The 21,093-nt window shown below is 44.8% G+C and overlaps 1 protein-coding gene across 6 annotated transcripts in view; it reads right to left on the bottom strand.

The window, feature by feature from the left end:
- Nucleotides 1–21,093, bottom strand: part of GRIK4 (glutamate ionotropic receptor kainate type subunit 4) — an 888,411-nt gene that overhangs the window by 120,691 nt on the left and 746,627 nt on the right. For all 6 annotated transcript variants that reach the window (XM_077250470.1, XM_077250471.1, XM_077250472.1 and 3 more), the window contains one exon: nt 778–956. In XM_077250470.1, the coding sequence (XP_077106585.1) occupies nt 778–956 (179 nt within the window). The remainder of the gene's footprint in view (nt 1–777; nt 957–21,093) is intronic.

Genomic DNA, 21,093 nt, shown 5'->3' on the forward strand with positions numbered 1-21,093 from the left:
TAAAAAAAAACATAGAAACATTTAATTAGAACTAGCGAGGCTTTTTTTAACCACAGACCAATTATTACATTTGTTGAAAACAGATAGAAAGCAGATGAAAGGCATTTTAATGTTCTGCTTTTACAGTAATAAAATGAAGCCGAGTGGTATTAATGAGTGGAATAGCCGATTGGTATTAATGAATGTAAATTACTCATAAGCTGTAGCATTGGCTGCGACTCAATAGTATTATTACTTTTCTATGTAATTAATTAAGTAAATGGTTCATCCACTTAAAATTGTTTTCATTGCATACATGGGAAAAATTACTAGATAGTGATCGTGTTTAGTAAACTAATCCCGCCAGTGTCTATACTCAGGACAACGGCCATCGTGCAGCAATAGCTAAGAGGCATCTTCCTTAAGAGCATGGAGTGAATTTTAGTATTTAGCATTTTTTTCTCATAATTATCGGTTTATGTCGTATGAACCAGTTTTTATCAGTTTTATTTTTCACTAGGTTCTTCCGTATCATAACTCCTGATTAAGCTAATAAGCCTATTAGTCAGAATTACCCTTGGTCCTATTTGCTTTCAGGCTCATGCACATTTTGAATGGAGCTTTAATAGAGATATGCAGTTTCATATGGAGATATCCAGATGTTTTCTTTGGATTCTGTGAACCCAGCTAAAGATAACAGTTTTGTAACAAAAAAAATGTATTGGATTGAAGCATAAATGAATCAGGTTTCCTGCTATTAATTAAATTTAATAGATGGATGAATTCGCTAAAAAGTACCTTCATCAGAATGGTGTGGGACATTGACGCATTAGCATGAATGATGATAGTGCCAGTCTTGTCATCACGGATTTCCTTTAAAAGGGGCGTTGGATCCCAAGTGTCATCAAGCATCCTGACTGATAGACAGTCCTTGGATATCAGAAATTGACGAAGGAGTTTTTCAAGATTTAGGAGACCTGAAATGGAAACTCCTGTTATTGAACAGGTAATGGTTTACAAACTCAGAAAAAAAGAGAAACTTTTGGTACAGGAAAAGTCAGCAAAGTAGTGTCTCAGTCTCTGGCATGGGAAAAATAAAGCGCCATCAACAATAAAGCTTCTCTGACGTCATTTCCTCCTCTGCAATTATTGCCTGAAATTTCATCTCACTGACTTCCTGCTCTGTCCGCCCCAACATACACTCTACACACTTCATAGCTAATATTGAAAGCTCTTTTCTCCATTTTAATTGCTTCCCCCTACAAACAAGTAGAGAGAATCACCTAAAAGGGAGTTGGGGGCTTTCCTCATCGATAGTTTTATGTGTATACAGGTGGTGGAAAGAGCAGAAAGTCCAAGAAGCTCAGCTCGGGCAATGCTAAAAACCAGGCCAACTTTACTAATTATATATACATACATATACATACATACATACATAGAAATTAAGGGCCCCCATGCAAAAAGTGCAAATTAGACACCACCCCAAAAATATATATATCGTATATTCAACAGAGCAGGAAGGGTCACTGCACACAGGTGCTGTCACAGAAGGGCATACCTCTCAATTTTTCAAAAAACAGGGAAAGGGACAATCATTGCGGCTTGTACAAAGAAATAATACCCACACGAAAGTTCCTTAGTGCACTCATCGATTAGAAGTCCCCCCCAAATTACCCTCATACATCTTGTTAGGGCTAGCGGAACACACTAAATAATTAGAGAAAAGGAATAAGGTGCGTTTGCAGCCCGGGGTCCACCGTGCAGAGATGGAACCTGCTGCTAAGCAATGACGGACTATATGGCGGTACAATGAGGATACACACGAGTTAGCTTCACCCTGTGTGAAAGAAACGAACCCTGTTGCGTCACAGGGCCGCAGTACCGCACGTAACAGAAACAATAATAAAGTAGCACGAGAGTGCATGCGGTGCAGCACTGACGGACGCCACTAACCACCCAGACTTGGGTTTGGAAAGCGCAGTGATAGCGCACGGAGCCGCTCTGGCGGTCACAGCAATAGACGCTGTTTGTGTACTAATGTTGGTAAAGTCGGGTGCTAGATTACAATCATCCTCCTTACGCGAACATTCAAACACAAGGGAGGGGATGATTAACCCCTTAATGACCCCCAATACGTCTTTTAACTGACCTGAGATATAAGAGAATAGCCTCCCCATACAGGTGACAATCCAGCAGCTGTCGCTTGTACACTATAGCTGACAGCTTGCTGTATCAGCCACATCAGTGTTTGCACCCTCCAAATCTGTTTAACCCCTTAGATGCTGGTGTAAATAGTGACTACATCATTATATATGGTTAACAGAGTGTGGGGGCTTCCTCTTTATCCCAATTGGTGCCCTCCGATCATGATTTTGTGGTCCTGATGTTTGCCATGGCAATTCACGACCAATTAGCAGCCTTACAGTCTGACTGCTGTAGTAATCTGTTCAGAAGTCAGAGGCATTTAGGTGGTAAAAATGCACATTTTCATTTCTGTCATGCCACTCTGCATTAATTCCTGTAAAGCACCTGAAGGGTTAATAAACTATCTGACAGCAGTTTTCGATATGTCAGGGGGTGCTGTTTTTAAAATGGTATCACGTTTGGGGGTTTCCCAACAGATGAGACCCCTAAAGTCACTTCAAACACGGATAAGTCCCTAAAAAAATACATTTTGTAAATTTCCTTGAAAAAATGAAAAATTGCTGCTACATTTTTAAACCTCCTAAAATGCTACCAAAATAAAATAACATTTTACAAATGGTGCTGATGTAAAGCAGGCATGAGGGAAATGTTATTTGTTAATGGTTTGCTGTGGTATGACTATCTGGATTAAAGGGATAATCATTCAAATTTTGAAAAATGCTACTTTTTTAACATTTTTCTCAAATTTTTGATATTTTTTATAAATAAACACAAAACATATTGACCTAAATTTACCATTATCATAAAGTATAATGTGTCACGAAAAAACATTCTCAAAATCGCTGGGATTTGCTGAAGAGTTATTACCACATAAAGTGACACTGTTCAGATTTAAAAATTTTGGCTCCGTCACTAAGTTAAAGAGCGACTTTCACTCACAACACACACACGTAAGCAAGTGTATACTAGCGCATGGCCATGCGGCCATGCAAACCTTTTATAGCTGCAGCAAGTTCAGGACCTTCCTAGAGGACCAATGAGAACTGCTACAGTAACTGAGCAACTTCAGGACCTTCCTAGAGGACCAATAGGAGCTACTGCAGTACCTGAGCATGTGACCCCAGACCTCCACTGAGAGATCTTCCTTTGGGCATGCTCAGAAGGGGAAAAGCAGGACTTAGGCTGGTTTCACACTTGCGTTTTTGAACGCATGCGTTTTTTTAAAAAAACGCATGGTGCAAAAACGCATGTAAACGCATGTAAACGCTGCGTTTTTTTGACGCATGCGTTAAACGCGTGTGTCCAAAAAACGCAGCGTTTACACGCGTTTACATGCGTTTTTGCATGCGTTTGCGTTTTTTTAACATTTTTCCAAAAAAAAAATAAATAAATAAAAAAAACCCCAGACACAACCAATGGGAATAGAGAGGGCGTATATGATTGTCTCTCAATATATTGACCCTAGGGGAACAGAAATTTTCAGAGCTTGCTACTGTTTCCGGTGTCACGATGGATCTTTCTATGGATAACTTTTATTTCAAACTGGAGTTCAGCTTCAAGATTTTCATTGCCTGTGTTTTTGCTTGGGAGCAAGACCGAAACCGCCAAAGATGGAGAAGGAGACAGCGTCGGCGTTTTTGGAGGCACCCCATCATTGAAGTGCGTGAGAGCCGTGGAGCATATCACACGCTCTATGCGGAGCTGAATGCCAACCCGGAGAAATTCCAGGATTATACCAGAATGTCTCAAGATTCTTTCCGGGATTTACTGGCTCGTGTTGAAGGATCCATAAGGCGACAGGACACACGGCTCCGTAGAGCGATTCCACCTGAGGAACGTCTGTTAGTGACATTACGGTACGTTCCTAAACTAAACCAATGACCGTCAACTTTGTTGTTATGACATGTTTTCTATGTTTTTTTTTTTTTATTATTTATTTTTTTTTAAAACACACCATTAGAACCGATTTTTAATTTTTTTTGTTTTTGTTTCTTTTTCTTCTAGATTTCTTGCCACAGGAGAGAGTTTATCTTCCCTGCACTTCCAATATCGCCTTGGAATCTCAACCCTCTCCGGAATTGTTGTGGACACCTGTCGTGCGTTATGGAATGCACTCCGTGAGGAGTTTATACCCGTACCCACCGTGGACATGTGGCGGGAAATTTCAACTACATTTTTGAACGTGTGTGATTTCCCAAACTGTTTAGGGGCGGTGGATGGAAAGCACATCCGCATTGTCAAACCGGCCAGAACCGGATCTGAGTTTTATAATTATAAAAAATATTTTTCGGTAGTGCTTATGGCAATAGCGGATGCGGAGTGTCGCTTCATCGCCGTGGATATTGGAGCTTTTGGCCGTGGCAATGATTCCCAAACCTTCAAGAGCTCGGATATGGGCCGTCGGTTGTATGGCAACAATTTTAATTTTCCCCCTCCACAGCCTCTCCCCAACACTCAAGGCCCACCGCTGCCATTTGTTATGGTTGGGGATGAGGCCTTCCAAATGTGTGAAAATCTCCTGAAGCCCTATTCTAGTAGGGACTTGGACCACACTAGAAGAATATTCAACTACAGACTGACCAGGGCCAGAAGAACCGTAGAGTGCAGCTTTGGCATTCTTGTTGCTAAATGGCGCATTCTTGCAACAGCCATCAATCTAAAAGTGGAAACAGTGGACGAGGTGGTCAAAGCCTGTGTGGTGCTACACAATTATATAATGGCTAAGGAGCGACCCCACATTGAACTTGATGAACCTGTTGCACACCCATTGCCTGATTTTCAGCATCACCCGATGCGGTCAACTGCAGCCGTTGGTCTTATGCGGGACCAATTTGCGGCCTATTTTGTGTCCGATATTGGACGTGTGTCATGGCAGGACAATGTTGTTTAAATGTCCTGTTGTATGTTTATGTTTACCAATTATTAAACACTGATAAACATTTTTCTAATTAATAAACTTTTTTGTGTTCACCATGTCTAATATCTTTTTCCTGTCTAAACAAAGGTTGACCAAAGATGGGCAGTAGATATGTATATCATATTTTGTAATCCAAAACCAGGAGTGGGTGATAGTTGTTGAGGTAATAAATTTTAAATTTTTCATCGTAATTTACCTATGTTGCACTCCCTATTTTGGTTTTCAAAGAATGATATAAACCACGGGCCCCATACTTATAATAATGGTACAAAATTTTTAATTATTTTTATTTATTAATTCTAATATTGTTGACGTCATTGCGTCAAGACTGTCACGGTCTCTATATCCATCAAGTCAAGTGTAAGCAATAATAAATTCATGATAAACATATACATGATCATGAATTCACAATTTCTTACACCTGGCCTGGTGAGCATAGATATGTAGAGTGTGAGAACACTTGTCCCATCTGTTTGACAACCATTGTCACATAATGAGCTATATAGAATATGGTGAATATACAAGGCAGTAATCAACTTAATCGGTCAGGTATATATTTTGACATATGACCGTTTCAGTTAATTTCTGAACTTGATTTCCACCATTTTCTCTTTGTACATTGACACTACACTAGGTACAAAAATAAAAGAGTATGGAAATAAATACTATTTTTTTGGCCAACTCATATCTGTATACTAAAGAAACACATATAGATGTTGTCTTGTATTTTATACTACTGGAGATATGTGTAGGCCAAAAGAATAAGTGTGTGATGAAGTTTATTGGTGTGTATTGAGAGAGGTGATAGACACAATAAACCAAACATAATTTTTTCAAATAAACTTTTTTTTTATTGAGGAAAAAGAAAACAAATTTATTTTTTGGTACCGCGCCGGGTTGAACCACGCCGGCTTGGGGTTGAGTAACGTAACTGGGGGGTATTCAGAACTGAAGCCTGGCTCACCATGGAGGAGGCAGAGGTGGCAGGAGAATGGGCAACAAAACTTGAAGGGTCTGGAAGTTCGGGGATGGGGCTTAAAACATGAGGGGCTTGAGACACACTGGAATGTTGAGACACATCGGTAGGTGATGGGGGAGGAATAATCAAAGTTTTTTGTTTTTTATGCGTTTTGCCAGTTTTACGTTGGGTTTTCCGGGTTGGGGGAAGTCTTCTTGGGCTATGTTGTACAGTGTGGGCGGGAGACACGTCAGGACCCGGCTCCACACAGTCAGTCTCCATTGTGGAGCGCTCGGCAATGTCTGAGTCCAATGGGGGGAAAGATAAACTCACGCCTGGGTCCTGGTGCCTCGTTGGGGGTGGGGAAACAAAAACCCTTCCAGGATCCTGGTGCCTCGTTGGGGGGGGGGGGGAAACAAATCCCATAACAGTGTCCTGCTGCATTGCTGGTGGGGGGGAACATAAAGCCATGGATGTGTCCTGCTGCATCAGGGTGGGTCCTGCCTGGAAAGGTATGGCTTGGTCGTGCTGCATCATGGGGGGCCCGGTGCGATACGCCATGGATGGGTCCTGCTGCATCGGGGGGTGTCCTGCCAGGAAAGCAACGCCTCGGTCCTGCTGCATCGGGGTGGGTCCGGTCCGGTATGCAACGCCTCGGTCCTGCTGCATCGGGGTGGGTCCGGTCCGGTATGCAACGCCTCGGTCCTGCTGCATCGGGGTGGGTCCGGTCCGGTATGCCAGGCCTCGGTCCTGCTGCATCTGGGGTGGGCCGGTCCGATATTGCATGGATGGGTCCTGCTGCATCGGGAGGGTGCCGGCCCGATAAGCCATGCCAGGGTCCTGCGTCCTCGTGGTGTCAGCGGAGGAGGTCCAAGCCGGAGCAGCGGTCGTCACGGTGGTGGCGGTGGGATGTCCAACAGCACTCGTCATCGTGTTGGCGCTGTAGTGGAGTACACCTGTAGAGGGAATAGAGGTGGCCGTGCAGTGGTATGCAGCAGAGGTAGGAATAGTGTTTACTTGTGACAGTGACGGCACAGTTGGATAGGCCGCCACATTACGACTCTGACTCTGCTGCATAGCCTGCACAAAAGCAACATTGCAGGCCTGCATCACACTCAGCTGGAGATCAGGGCTAAGGTGTTCCGACATGCCCTCTAGGATTTGATTGAAAAAATGCTGAGCTGGCTTATTGAGGTCGGCTTTCAATTGATCAACGCTTTTGGCGACATCCTGGATGCGGCAATTTAAGAGATTATGGTTCGCATCCATTCTGTCACCTAAAGCCTTGATAGCATCATGTAAAACCGAGCTCAAGTGTAAAAACTCGGGCATGAGGGACCTATCCGAAGCCCTCTGTCGCTGCCGGGATGAGCCCGCCAAAATGGGTGCAGCGAAAGAGGACTGCGAAAGGGGAAGACCTGATGGGCCAGCCCCCTGGTCTCCAGTGAGTGTGGAAGACCCACCTGGTGCTGCGCTGCTGGATGGCTGGGATGGGTCCGTGGCTTCCGGCTGAAGGACCGCTCCAGCACCTGTGGCGACAGTCGTGCAGTGTGTGCTGTGAAAAAACAAAACAGAAAATTAATACCAAACTACAACAAGACGGTACATCCTGTGGAATTAAAAGTGACAGATTATGTCAATGCAATACAACCGGAGGCATGTGAGAAATACTTACGTTCTCATGAGAAGGACCGGTCTCAGGAAGGCCAACACACGGTGGTATTTGTAGAGCCGGTGCCTTGCTCCGGAACCACTAGCTGCACTCTTCTCTGCACGTAGGTCACAGTTGAAGCGGTCCTTCATGGAACGCCAACGTATCCTTACTTTTTCCACTGTGAAATAACAATAAAATATAATGGTCAGAATAAGAACTTTTGGCCGTGCTCTTGTGACTGTGTGTGATGACAGAAACTACGAAAAGTTTCTTTCATCACACACAGTCAAGAGAGCATGGCCAAGGTCTGTTGCTTCACACTACCGTGCAATACTTACCAAATGCATTACGGACCCGTGGCGTGGAATTCTCCCAGCCATCCCACAACGCTTGGGCCACCTCACTCCACAAACGACGGAGAACACTATTGACGGCGTGCTGTTTATCCCGGCTGTCCCACAACGGGACTCGCTCCTGGACCAGACTGATCAGCAGGTCATTATCAATCCGGTCGTCGTCCCGTTGTGAAACCTAAAATTAAAACAAAATCATTTAAGTTTGCTCAACCACATTTGTAAAAAATAAGACACGAAGATGAGAAAGGGCAGGAATATGAAAGACAACTTTCAGAAAAGGATGATATAAGAAATATGTATAGAAAAACAAGGGTACAGAAAGGAAGTTAAAAGAATATTACAATAAGGACAGTCTGCCTGGTATACATACCCGCTGCCGTCTTCCACCTGGACCTTGACTCCGCTGCTCAGTACCTCTCTGTCCCTCTGTTGAAGTGCTCTATAAAATTAAAAAAAAAAAATTGCCTCATGTGTCGATGTGACAGTCAATACTTACCAAGCTGACGTACAAAAAACATACCTCGCTCACGTGATCCACTTCTGATTGACGTGGCTGGAACTCCTCATCAGACGAGGAAACCGGAGAAGACATTCTGATGCGTGTTGAAAGAAAAAAAATAGAAGAAATTAGGAGATGTAGATCCAAAAAATTGAAAATGAATGCATTGGCTAGGATATACTCACATTGCTCTGTGTCTTGTCCAAGAATGCGTCCGGGCAGGGTGCTGTCTTCTTTGGAGTCTGATGAGAAGTGACCAGAAACTTCCCCCCACCTTCCCTTTATAACCTTGCTGCTATGGGAGAGTCTTATCAGTGTCTAGACATCTTTATCTACAGTTAATTCAGTGGTGCCAAAAAAAACGCATGCGTCAAAAAAACGCATGCAAACGCATGCAAACGCATGTCAAAAAAAACGCATGCGTCTCCATTGACTCCAATGCATTTTTTTGTCCAAAAAAAACGCATGTAAACGCATGCGTTTTTTTAGGAAAAAAAAACGCCCCTCAAAATACTACAAGTTGCATTTTATAAAATGAACGCATGCAGTTAAAAAACGCATGCGTTCACAAACGCATGCAAACGCGGACACCAAAAAACGCATGCGTTTTCAATGTTAAATATAGGGGAAAAAAACGCATGCGTTTTTTTGGTAAAAAACGCAGCGTTCAAAAACGCAAGTGTGAAAGCAGCCTTAGTCCCAGAGACGTCTGCTAGCTGCTGATCAGTACAGGCTACAATGGCAGAGCCTGGAAAGGCAGCAGTAACCCTTTGCACAGAATCAGACTGAGTGAGATGCTGGGACCGATGTCTCCGCTGAGCAGACTCCACTGCAGCTGATGCAGAATGAGAGACCGCAGCAGACATGGTTCGAGATTCCCCCTGTGCAGCGGCGGGAACTTGACTCCTAACACATGCATTGTGATATTGTGATATCCCCGCAGTGAATTCCTTCATACAATTTACCCCTATTCTACCATCGCATGCACAGGAGACCTGTGGGGGCATCATACTAACACACAGTTCCCCTATGCACATTATGAACCCCTTCATTCCCCCATAGCATGATGCCCCTACATTGACCCTCACACAGTACAACGTTCCTACAGTTCCCCCACACACAGTATGATGCCCACAAGTAACACAGAATGATTCCCCTTCAGTTACCACAATACTTACGGTGTGATGCTCTTACACTATAACCAACAAAGTAAGTTGTCCCTACACTGCTCCCCCACACAGCGCAATGTTCCCACAGTTCCCCTAAAACACTATGATGCTCCCATTGCATTCACCACAGTGTGATGCCCCTATATATTATGACAACTCACTGTATAATCCACAAGTACTGATTAACAAAGTAAACAAAACAAAAAACTACTCAACTCCATATGCGCTGCTCTAGTTTATGTTGTGTGAAAACCGAGGCCGCACAGCAGGTGCCTGCTGTGCTGTGACTCAGATGTACTGGCTGAATAATGGAGCATAGAGCTGATGGCTCCCTGTTCCACCATTTTATTTAACCGTATCTGCATGGTCAGGATGCAGAACAGACATCTTTATAATTGAGATGGTGGAGGGAGGCCCATTCCCCTACTCACGGGCCGTGCTGCCTGCTGCTATTATTGGTATGCGCTGCTCAGTAGGTATTATCATTCTCATATTTTGCTGGAGAACCTTGGCAGAAGCATGCCTCATTCATAAATATTTTTAATCATGAGTAGATGTGAGCAAACCATTAATAACGGAATGCAATTCATTAAAGTGATTTTCACGTAGAGTTGGTACACAGCTCGATGGTCACAGTCTTGGATAAACAGCCGGGTGGAACCACCTCAGCTAACTTTGCCACAATATGCCTTTTTTTGTTACACCATTCATGGTGGCATGCGCTATACAGAATGCAATGGAAAGGTAAGCAGAATAGTGCTGGAAGCGTCCACAACTGCTAAAGGTTGGCTGCACAGAGTTTCTTCTGTTCTTCACATCTTCATTGGTGAGTCCAAGTCACTCTCCATAGCTCCATGCTATATGTTGTTGGTGCACTCTTTATCTATCACTGTCATTGTCCACAAATATTTTTTTTTAATCCACGCATCATAAACCTAGACCTTATTCACCCAGGTGACTTTACACGCACCCCAAAAAATGCAGAAATTCCCACCATCACCATTCTCTGCATCATATGACCCTTTCACGTGACCTAAACTTCTCAGAAGCCCATAGAGTTTGGACTTTACCCTCACAAAATAAAATATAAAAGCCTATATCTTGGGAACAACCCTATGGGTGATAAAAAAAAACAAAAAGCCAGCAACAATCCCCCCATCTCCCCCCCAAAAAAACAAACAAAACAAACAGAATACTCAGGGGAGCAGCAGGAATTAAAAAACAAAACAAAAACCGGACACTTGATTGGGTGACAGGTCCTATTTAACTTTAAAGGGAATCTGTCATCAGGATTTACCGCTACAAGGTATCAGGACCTCGTTTTTCTGTCTCCTTCTACGTTCCTTAATGATGCGTGCATTAGCCCTAAACACCAAATGTAAGTGTTTAAATACAAAGTTTAATTGTTCCCACTGTCCCTGCTGGAGGTCTCCTTGTTCTTGAGGATCAAACCAAAGATGGATCATTTTAAATTGCTTTGGGTCCCTGTCATCAATGTTTCCTACCAGCACTAATGACTATAGTATCGAACTAACATTATCTGTATTTTTCGTAGGAGAGTTTTACTGTGTAGTAAAGAGCAAAATTTTAAAGAAATGACAAATTTCATATTATATGTCACTTTTCCCACATTAAATTCCAGAAATATGACTTTTACCGAATGAATCCCTAAAGCATCATAATTTAAAGTACAGCTTAACCTTTGATTCACAGTGGCTTTATAGTCAGCAAATGTGAAATCTAATGGCTTTGTTATAAATCTTCATTACCCTTTTTGCTGGTTTGACTTACCTTTTAGCGTATTTTTATTCTCTATAGATTATATATATAAAACACAGAGTTTACAGTCTGGTATCATCAACAAGTAGAATCGCTGCTACGGGCAGATCGTATTCTGTTGTGACTCTTTTATTCGAATTATGGCTAATTTGATTACCCAGGATGGCTTGGACTGTTACCAAATTACAGTTTCATGTTTATCGTCTTTTATTAATACATTGCTACTTAAACTGCAATGACAATGGGTTTTTGGCTTTATGGTATTAATGCTTTACAAACGAATAAGTAAAAGCAAAATTCCATATTCCACCCCGAGCATATTCAAAAAGCTTTTTTATTTAAAGTTCTTATCCAGCACTGTTGTATATGTTCTGACCCAGAGGATTAAACACCTGTGAGTAGTGAAATCCCTGAAAAATGAAGGCTACAATACAAGGGAAGACCCATTAGTGTATAATAAAAGAGAAACTGTCTCCTGTGTCTACCCCTAAAAACCATTTATACTACAGCAATAAAAGAAATCCACAAGCTCATTTACCATTTTCTGTATAGGATATCTATATTACAACCAGAGATGTGTCCTTCTGTCTGAAGCCTCCGGCGCATGCCGCACAATGGCGTCATTATCTCCAGGATGTTAGTTGGAGCAGCTTCAATGGCGGTATGGAGAGAGAGTGAGGAGAGAGAGGGGTGAGCAGAGAAAGAGAGAGGATGTGATGAGAGAGAGAGGGGGTGAGGAGAGAGAGAGGGTGAGCAGAGAGAGTGAGGGGGTGAGGAGAGAGAGAGGGTGAGCAGAGAAAGAGAGAGGAGGTGAGGAGGGAGAGGGGGGTGAGCAGAGAGGGTGAGCAGAGAGAGTGAGGAGAGAGAGAGAGAGGGTGATGAGAGAAAGAGGGTAAGGAGAGAGAGGGGAAGAGAAGAGAAAGAGAGAGGAGGTGAGGAGAGAGGGGGTGAGGAGAGAGATAGGGGGTAAGGAGAGAGGAAAGAGAGGGTGAGGAGAGAGAGGGTGATGAGAGAGAAAGGGTGAGGAGAGAGAGAGGGGGTGAGGAGAGAGAGAAGAGAGAGCGTGAGGAAAGAAGGAGAGAGAGAGGGGTGAGGAGATGAAAAGTGAGTAGTGAGACAAAAATTTACCAATAAAAATGTTCACCACCTGGGCGTAGAACGGGTTCAATAGCTAGTATCTATTTATGTATAGATACACACATATACCACAGCTGTGACTGGCAGTCACATTCTAGCTGCAATCCCTTAGTACCCAAGCTACTTATGTAATAATGAAAAAATGCCCACAGTGATCAGCACTGATTGTACTGTGTAACGGGTTTTATCCCAGAGGATGATAATAAAATAAATCTTCCAAGAGCCGCACATTTTTTGCCTGAAGACACAAATTAATGAGCAGGAAGCTTCTTTTTAAGATGCGTTCAGACGCTTTTCATCATACATATTCATAGACACCACACCCAGACCCCTACGGTGCTACTGAACAGTACCTATATAATGCCCTATGGTGACAGAAATTAAGTTGTTAAGCGAATGGATCGGAAAAATTCAAAAATCGCCGACTTTCGGCAAAGTCGGGTTTCATGAAACCCGACCCGATCCCACTGTGGGATCGGCCATGCGGTTGTCGATCTTCGCGTCAAAGTCGCGTTTCGTATGACGCGTTCAGCGCCATTTCTCAGCCAATGAAGAAGGACGCAGAGTGTGGGCAGCATGATGACATAGGTCTCGGTCCCCACCATCTTAGAGAAGGGCATGACAGTGATTGGCTTGCTTTCTGCGGCGTCACAGGGGCTATAAAGGGGCGTGCACGCCGACCGCCATCTTACTTCTACCGATCGTAGCATAGGGAGAGGTTGCTGCAGCTTCATCAGAATAAGGGATATAGTTAGGGAGGGAAGATTAACCCCCAAACCGCTTGTGCTGTAGCGATTTCCACTGTCCAACACCACCTTTGTTTTGCAGGGACAGTGGAGGCTATATCTTTGTGCATCAGCTCTGTAGCTTATTAGGCTACCTTGTAAGGCACCCTGATAGCTGCATTGCTGTTTGCACTGCTGCTGTGCAAACCAACTGCTTTTTTAAAAGCAAAAATCCTGTTGCTCCTTTCTGCAGTTATCTTGTTAATTTGTCCTTTTTGTTGCTGGCATACTTATCCTGAGATCGTTGTAGAGAGATTGAAATTGTACTACAGTCCTTGGATTTTTTTCAGATATCTTTCAGCCACTTTCTGCCACTTACATTGTGTTGTGTTACACACTGGGCCTGAGTTGTGGTGCTGTCTCCGCCCAAAAAAAGGGAGATTCAAAGTGTCACAAAGTGGATATACGTCAGTTCTGTTAGTTTGTCGTATATCAGCCAGCCACGTTCTGCCACTTTAATTGTGTTGTAAAATACACTGGGCCTGAGTTTGGGTTCAGTCTCCCCCCCAAAAAAGTGACATTGAAAATCTCACAAAGTGGATAAACCTCAGTCCTCTTAGTTTGTCGTATATCAGCCAGCCACGTTCTGCCACTCACATTGCATTGTAAAATACACAGGGCCTGAGTTTGGGTTCAGTCTCCCCCCCAAAAAAGGGAGATTGAAATTCTCACAAAGTGGATATACCTCAGTCCTCTTAGTTTGTGGTGTATCAGCCAGCCACTTGCTGCCACTCACATTGCATTGTAAGATACAAAGGGCCTGATTTTGGGTTCAGTCTCCCCCCCAAAAAAGTGAGATTGAAATTCTCACAAAGTGGATATATACCTCAGTCCTTTTAAGGTACCTTCACACTAAACGACGCTGCAGCGATATCGACAATGATGCCGATCGCTGCAGCGTCGCTGTTTGGTCGCTGGAGAGCTGTCACACAGACAGCTCTCCAGCGACCAACGATGCCGAGGTCCCCGGGTAACCAGGGTAAACATCGGGTTACTAAGCGCAGGGCCGCGCTTAGTAACCCGATGTTTACCCTGGTTACCATTGTAAATGTAAAAAAAACAAACAGTACATACTTACCCTCTGATGTCTGTCACACGTCCCTCGCCGTCTGCTTCCCGCACTGACTGTGAGTGCCGGCCGGAAAGCAGGGCACAGCGGTGACGTCACTGCTGTGCTCTGCTTTCACTTTACGGCCGGCGCTCACAGTCAGTGCGGGAAGCGGACGCCGGGGGACGTGTGACAGACATCAGAGGGTGAGTATGTACTGTTTGTTTTTTTTAAATTTACAATGGTAACCAGGGTAAACATCGGGTTACTAAGCGCGGCCCTGCGCTTAGTAACCCGATATTTACCCTGGTTACCACTGTAAAACATCGCTGGCATCGTTGCTTTGGCTGTCAAACACGACGATACACGCCGATTTGACGACCAAATAAAGTTCTGAACTTTCAGCAACGACCAGCGATATCACAGCGGGATCCAGATCGCTGCTGCGTGTCAAACACAACGATATCGCTATCCAGGACGCTGCAACGTCACGGATCGCTATCGTTATCGCTGCAAAGTCGTTTAGTGTGAAGGTACCTTTAGTTTGTGGTGTATCAGCCAGCCACTTGCTGCCACTCACATTGCGTTGTAAAATACACTGGGCCTGAGTTTGGGTTCAGTCTCCCCCCAAAAAAAGGGAGATTGAAATTCTCACAAAGTGGATATACCTCAGTCCTCTTAGTTTGTGGTGTATCAGCCAGCCACTTGCTGCCACTTACATTGTGTTGTGTTATACACTGGGCCTGAGTTGTGGTGCAGTTTCCCCCCCAAAAAAGGGAAAATTTAATTCTCAACAAGTTTATATACACCTTCTACCTTGTTTTACAGTATAAAACGGTTGTTATTTTGTCTAAATTTTCCCAAAAATGAGGAAGTCTGGTGGAAGAGGCCGTGGGCGGTCATTGCCAGCTGGTACTGATGGTGGTGGTGGAGCATCTGGTGGTAGTGGGAAAAGCAAAATAGCAGCTAAGGCTGGAGGTGTCGAGCCAGCGTCATCGTCTGCCTACACAAGGCCTCAAAGGCTCCCTTATCTGGGAGTAGGAAAACAAGTTTTAAAGCCGGAGCAGCAGGAAAAAGTTTTGGCTTTCATTGCTGACTCAGCTTCTAGCTCCTTCGCCTCCTCTTCCGAAAGTTCCAAATATAAAAGCAGCGAGTCGTCAGTGGATGCTCCCAGTCAGGAACAAGTCGCTTCCTTGTGTCCTTCACCCAAACCTAAAGTGAAGGATGCGGCAGGCGACACTACAGTTTACTACATGGAGCTCTTTACACATACCGTGCCTGGGTTAGAAAGGGAAATTGTTAACAGCCCATTACAAGATGAATCGGACATGGAGTGCACTGATGCAGTGTACTGAGCCAGAAACTGACCCTGATGAGACTATGGTGCCTCGTCCCGAATGCTATAGCACCTTACACGGTGACACAGAGAAAGGTGCACATGACATTGAAGAGGAGGTGTGAATATAGGTATAGATGACTCAGTTGTTGACCCAGATTGGCAGCCATTGGGGGAAGAGGGTGCCGCTGACAGTAGCTCAGAAGCGGAGGAGGATGATCCGCAGCAGCCATCAACATCACAACAGCTTTCATCTGGCAGGCCCGTCTCAGTCCAAAAAAGTTTGTCAACCAAAAAAACAGTTTTAGGATAGCGTGGCCATCCGGTGAAAGTAGCACAGCGTGCAATGCCTGAAAAGGTATTGCATAGTAGGAAGAGTGGAGTGTGGCAATTTTTTAACCAAGATCCGAATGATCAGTGAAAAGTTTTCTGTAAGAAATGCTCAAAGACCTTTAGCAGAGGGAAGAATCCCCTAAATTTAAATACAACGTGCATGCGTAGACATTTAACCAGCATGCACTTGCAAGCCTGGACTAACTACCAAACGTCCTGTACCGTTGGTGCACCTTAACAGAATGAAGGTAGTCAGCAACGCTACATTGCTTCCCTCACTGTAAGCCCACCTGTTAGGACACCACCAGCAGCAAATGTGGAGGTATCGTCGCAAGGCCAAAGCAGTCAGGGAATCACAAGGTTTTTGGTAGGAAACACTGTATGTAGGTCAACATCAAGAATACCATCACCAACCCTCTCTCAATCGGCCATGTCCACCACCACCACCGCTAGTTCCACCATATGCACCTCTCCAGTCCAGCTCACTCTACAAGAGACTCTCGTTAGGAAAAGAAACTACTCATCCTCTCATCCGCGTACACAGGGTTTGAACACCCACATTGCTAGACTAATCTCGTTAGAGATGATGCCCTACCGGTTGGTTGAAAGCGAAGCTTTCAAAGCCCTGATGGCCTACGCAGTACCACGCTATGACCTACCCAGTCGACACTTCTTTGTGGGAAAAGCCATCCCAGCCCTCCACCAGCATGTCAAAGACCGCATTGTCCATGCACTGAGGCAATCAGTCAGTAGAAAGGTGCACCTCACAACAGATGCATGGACCAGTAGGCATGGCCAGGGACATTACATGTCCATCACGGCACACTGGGTTAATGTGGTGGATGCAGGGTCCACAGGGGACAGCCGTAGTGGGACAGTTCTGCCTAGCCCACGGTCTAGGAAACAGTTGGCTGTAGGCGTTCGCCCCTCCTCCTCCTCCAGAAACGAGAGCTCGTCCACAGAGCGCAGTCGCACGACCACTCCATCCGCAGCTGCCAGTGTTGCACACGAGGTGTCCCATTATGGAACAGCTAGTGGTAAGCGTCAGCAGGCTGTGTTGGAAATGAAGTGTTTGGGCGAAAACAGACACACCGCGGAAGTTCTGGCCGAGTACTTGCAGCAAGAAACTCAGTCATGGCTGGGCAGTGTACATCTTGAGGCTGGCAAGGTAGTCAGTGATAACGGAAGGAATTTTATGGCGGCCATAGCCCTTTCAGAACTGAAACACATACCTTGCCTGGTCACACCTTGAACCTGGTGGTGCAGTGCTTCCTGAAAAATTATCCGGGGTTACCAACCCTGCTCCTGGAGGTGCGAAGACTTTGCTTGCACATCCGCCGGTCACCCGTACACTCCAGCCGTATGCTGAACCATTAGCGATCGCTGAGGCTTCCCCAGCACCGCCTAATAATCGACGTTGCAACAAGGTGGAACTCCACACTGCACATGGTTCAGAGGATGTGTGAACAGAGGCGTGCTGTAATTAATTTGTGGGAGGATACACACACACAGGCAGGCAGTTGGATGGCAGACATGGAGTTGTCATGTGTGCAGTGGTCGAAGCTACAAGAGCTCTGTCAAGTCCTTCAGTGTTTTGAGGAATGCACACGGCTGGTAAGTGCAGACGATGCCATCATAAGCATGAGCATCCCACTAATGCGTCAGCTGATGCAAAGTTTGACGCACATTAAGGAGCAGGTGTCTGCAGCCGAGGAGGAGGGAAGCCTTGATGACAGTCAGCTATTGCCTGCTCAGGGAACTCTCCTGGACGAGGTGGTGGACGAAGAGGAGGAGGAGGAGGATGATGGGGATGAATATTTATGGGAGGAGGATGCTTCTCAGGGGGCAATAGAAACTGGTGGCATTGCAAGGTCAGGTACAGGGTTTTTGCGGGAGACAAGTGATGTTGATTTGCAAGAAAGTGCTCCTCAACCCAGCACAAGCAGTGAATTGACACCTGGAACATTGGCCCACATGGCTGAGTATGCCTTGCGTATCCTAAAAAGGGACCCCTGCATTATCAAAATGATGACCGATGACGATTACTGGTTGGCCTGCCTCTTGGATCCACAATATAGAGGAAAATTACAAAATATCATGCCACATGAGAACCTTGAGCAAATATTGGCTACCAAACAAGCAACTCTTGTAGACCGTTTGGTTCAGGCATTCCCAGCACACAGCGGCGGTGATGGTTCTCACACGAGCTGTAGGGGACAACATGGCAGAGGTGTTAGAGGTGCACAAATCAGAAGTGGCGTTGGACAGAGGGGTTTTATGACCAGGTTGTGGAGTGATTTCGCAATGACCGCAGACACGACAGGTACTGCTGCATCAATTCAAAGTGACAGGAGACTGCATTTGTCCAGTATGGTTACGAACTATTTTTCCTCCCTTATTGATGTTCTCCCTCACAGGTCATTCCCCTTTGATTACTGGGCATCTAAAATAGACACCTGGCCTGAATTGGCCGAATATGCATTACGGGAGCTCGCTTGCCCTGCTGCTAGTGTGCTATCAGAAAGAGTCTTCAGTGCTGCTGGTTCAATACTGATTGAAAAAAGGACTCGTCTGGCTACCCAAAATGTTGATGATCTAACCTTCATTAAAATGAACCAATCATGGATTTCAAATTATTTTGCCTCACCTTCCCCTGCTGACACGTAGCTTTCTTTTGGCCTCCTCTGACTGACTGACCCAATTCCTCCATTTGCAGCTGCTGAATGTCCACCATAGGCCATTTTTTTACCTCCCTAAATGGGCTGACTCCCCCCACAGGGCCATGGTCACCACCTGGCACAAGCACCCGTGCGAGTGCCGTTTGCCTGGACAGGTGGGTGTTCCCACTCTTGGGCGACGGCACTGGCACAGGGTCCCTCATAGTACAATGAAGTGTCTCTGACGGTGGTGGTGCACAACCAATGTCAGACACACCGTCGTAATATGAGGGTCCCTGTGCCAGTACCGCCGCCCACGAGAGAGTGTTCCCCCTCAGGTCGAACAGTGCTCTACCACTTGCCAAACTTACCTCTTCCTGCTTCACCACTGTGTAGTCTGTGCTGTTAAATCCTTCACTGGCACTGCCAAAACAATTTTTTTGAAATGATAGATGATAGCAAAAATATATAGGGGCCCTGGCCTCCATTTAGACCAGTTAATACTTTGCACCAACTACCACTGTCTGCTACTCAGCAGAGGAGCCCACCCCTGTACCTAGCTATGTCACCTGTTTATTTATGAACATTTTTTGGGCAGACATTTACCTCACTTTATTATTTTGGCCTACTAACTGTGTCAGCCACTCCTTACAGTTGTCCTCCACTGAACAAAGCTATGCCACCTGTGTACTCCTGTAACCAATTTTGAACTGCATGTAGCCTACTTTTTTATTTTAGGCCTACTAAGTCTGTCTGCGCCACTCCTTACAGTTGTCCTCCACTGAACAAAGCTGAGCCGCCAGTTTACTCCTGTTTCGAATACTAAACTGCATTTGGCCTACTTGTTTGGTTGGACCTACTAAGGCTAGTTTCACATTTGCGTTTAAATCCGCAGCGTTTAAAACGCATCCGCAAGTGGTGGAAAAAACACATATAAACGCGTACAAACGCGGCGTTTTTTTTTACGCATGCGTTGACGCATGCTGTTAAAAAACGCCGCGTTTGTACGCATTTACATGCTTTTTTTCCTGCGTTTCGTTTGCGTTTATGGTGCGCATGATGAGAAATTTCACAAGAGAAAACTCAAGCTGGTTATTCAGCGCGATGTACAGTAAAATCACACTGACAGGTTAGAATAGAGTAGATATATACACATAGAATAGGTATATATACATATATATATGTCAGTGAGACACCTATTTATTTATTTATATTTAATGCAACGCTAGATAGCATAGAAGCCACTAATTCAATTACCGGCTTCTGCTATCTCCTTCACAAACCCGACAGGATATGAGACATGGTTTACATACAGTAAACCATCTCATATCCCTTCTGTTATTACATATTCCTCTTCAGTAATGTAAGAAGTGTCTGTGTGTCAAATTTGGGGGCTCTAGCTATTAAATTAAAGGGTTAAATGGCGGAAAAAATTGGTGTGGGCTCCCGCGCAATTTTCTCCGCCAGAGTGGTAAAGCCAGTGACTGGGGGCAGATATTAATAGCCTAGACAGGGTCCATGGTTATTGGCCCCCCCTGGCTACAAACGTCTGCCCCCAGCCACCCCAGAAAAGGCACATCTTGAAGATGCGCCTATTCTGGCACTTGGCCTCTCTCTTCCCATTCCCGTGTAGCGGTGGGATATGGGGTAATGAAGGGTTAATGTCACCTTTCTATTGTAAGGTGACATTAAGCCAGGTTAATAATGGAGAGGCATCAATTATGACACCTATCCATTATTAATCCAATAGTACAAAATGGTTAAGAAAACACACACACATTATTACAAAGTCCTTTAATGAAATAAAGACACAGGTTGTTGTAATATTTTATTATACTGGTAATCCACCTGAAGACCCTCGTTCTGTAGCAAAGGAAAAATAAAAAAACAACAATATCTCATACCTTCCCTCGCTCAGGTCAAGTCCCACGAAGTAAATCCATCTGAAGGGGTTAAATCATTTTATAGCCAGGAAATGTGCTAATGCACTTGCTCCTGCCTGTAAAACCCCGAGTACTGAATGGAAAGCAGGGTGACCTGTAGTTACCTTGAGTCGCGGTGAGGCGCCCTCTGCTGGATGTCCTCATATGAACTCGAGCCTGGTAAAAGTTCCCACGCTTGAGTTCATATGAGGACATCCAGCAGAGGGCGCATCACCGCGACTCAAGGTAACTACAGGTCATTCCCCTCCAATCCATTCATTCCCTGGGTTTTTACATGCAGGGGCGGCTGCATTAACAGGCTTCTGCTTGTAAAACTAGTTAACCCTTTCAGATGGATTTACAACGTGGGACAGAACGACGGAAGGTAAGGAAAATTGTTGTTTGTTTTTTTAAACTTT

The sequence above is a fragment of the Ranitomeya variabilis genome, chromosome 4, assembly GCF_051348905.1.
Source record: "Ranitomeya variabilis isolate aRanVar5 chromosome 4, aRanVar5.hap1, whole genome shotgun sequence".
NCBI classification, from domain to species: Eukaryota; Metazoa; Chordata; class Amphibia; order Anura; family Dendrobatidae; genus Ranitomeya; species Ranitomeya variabilis.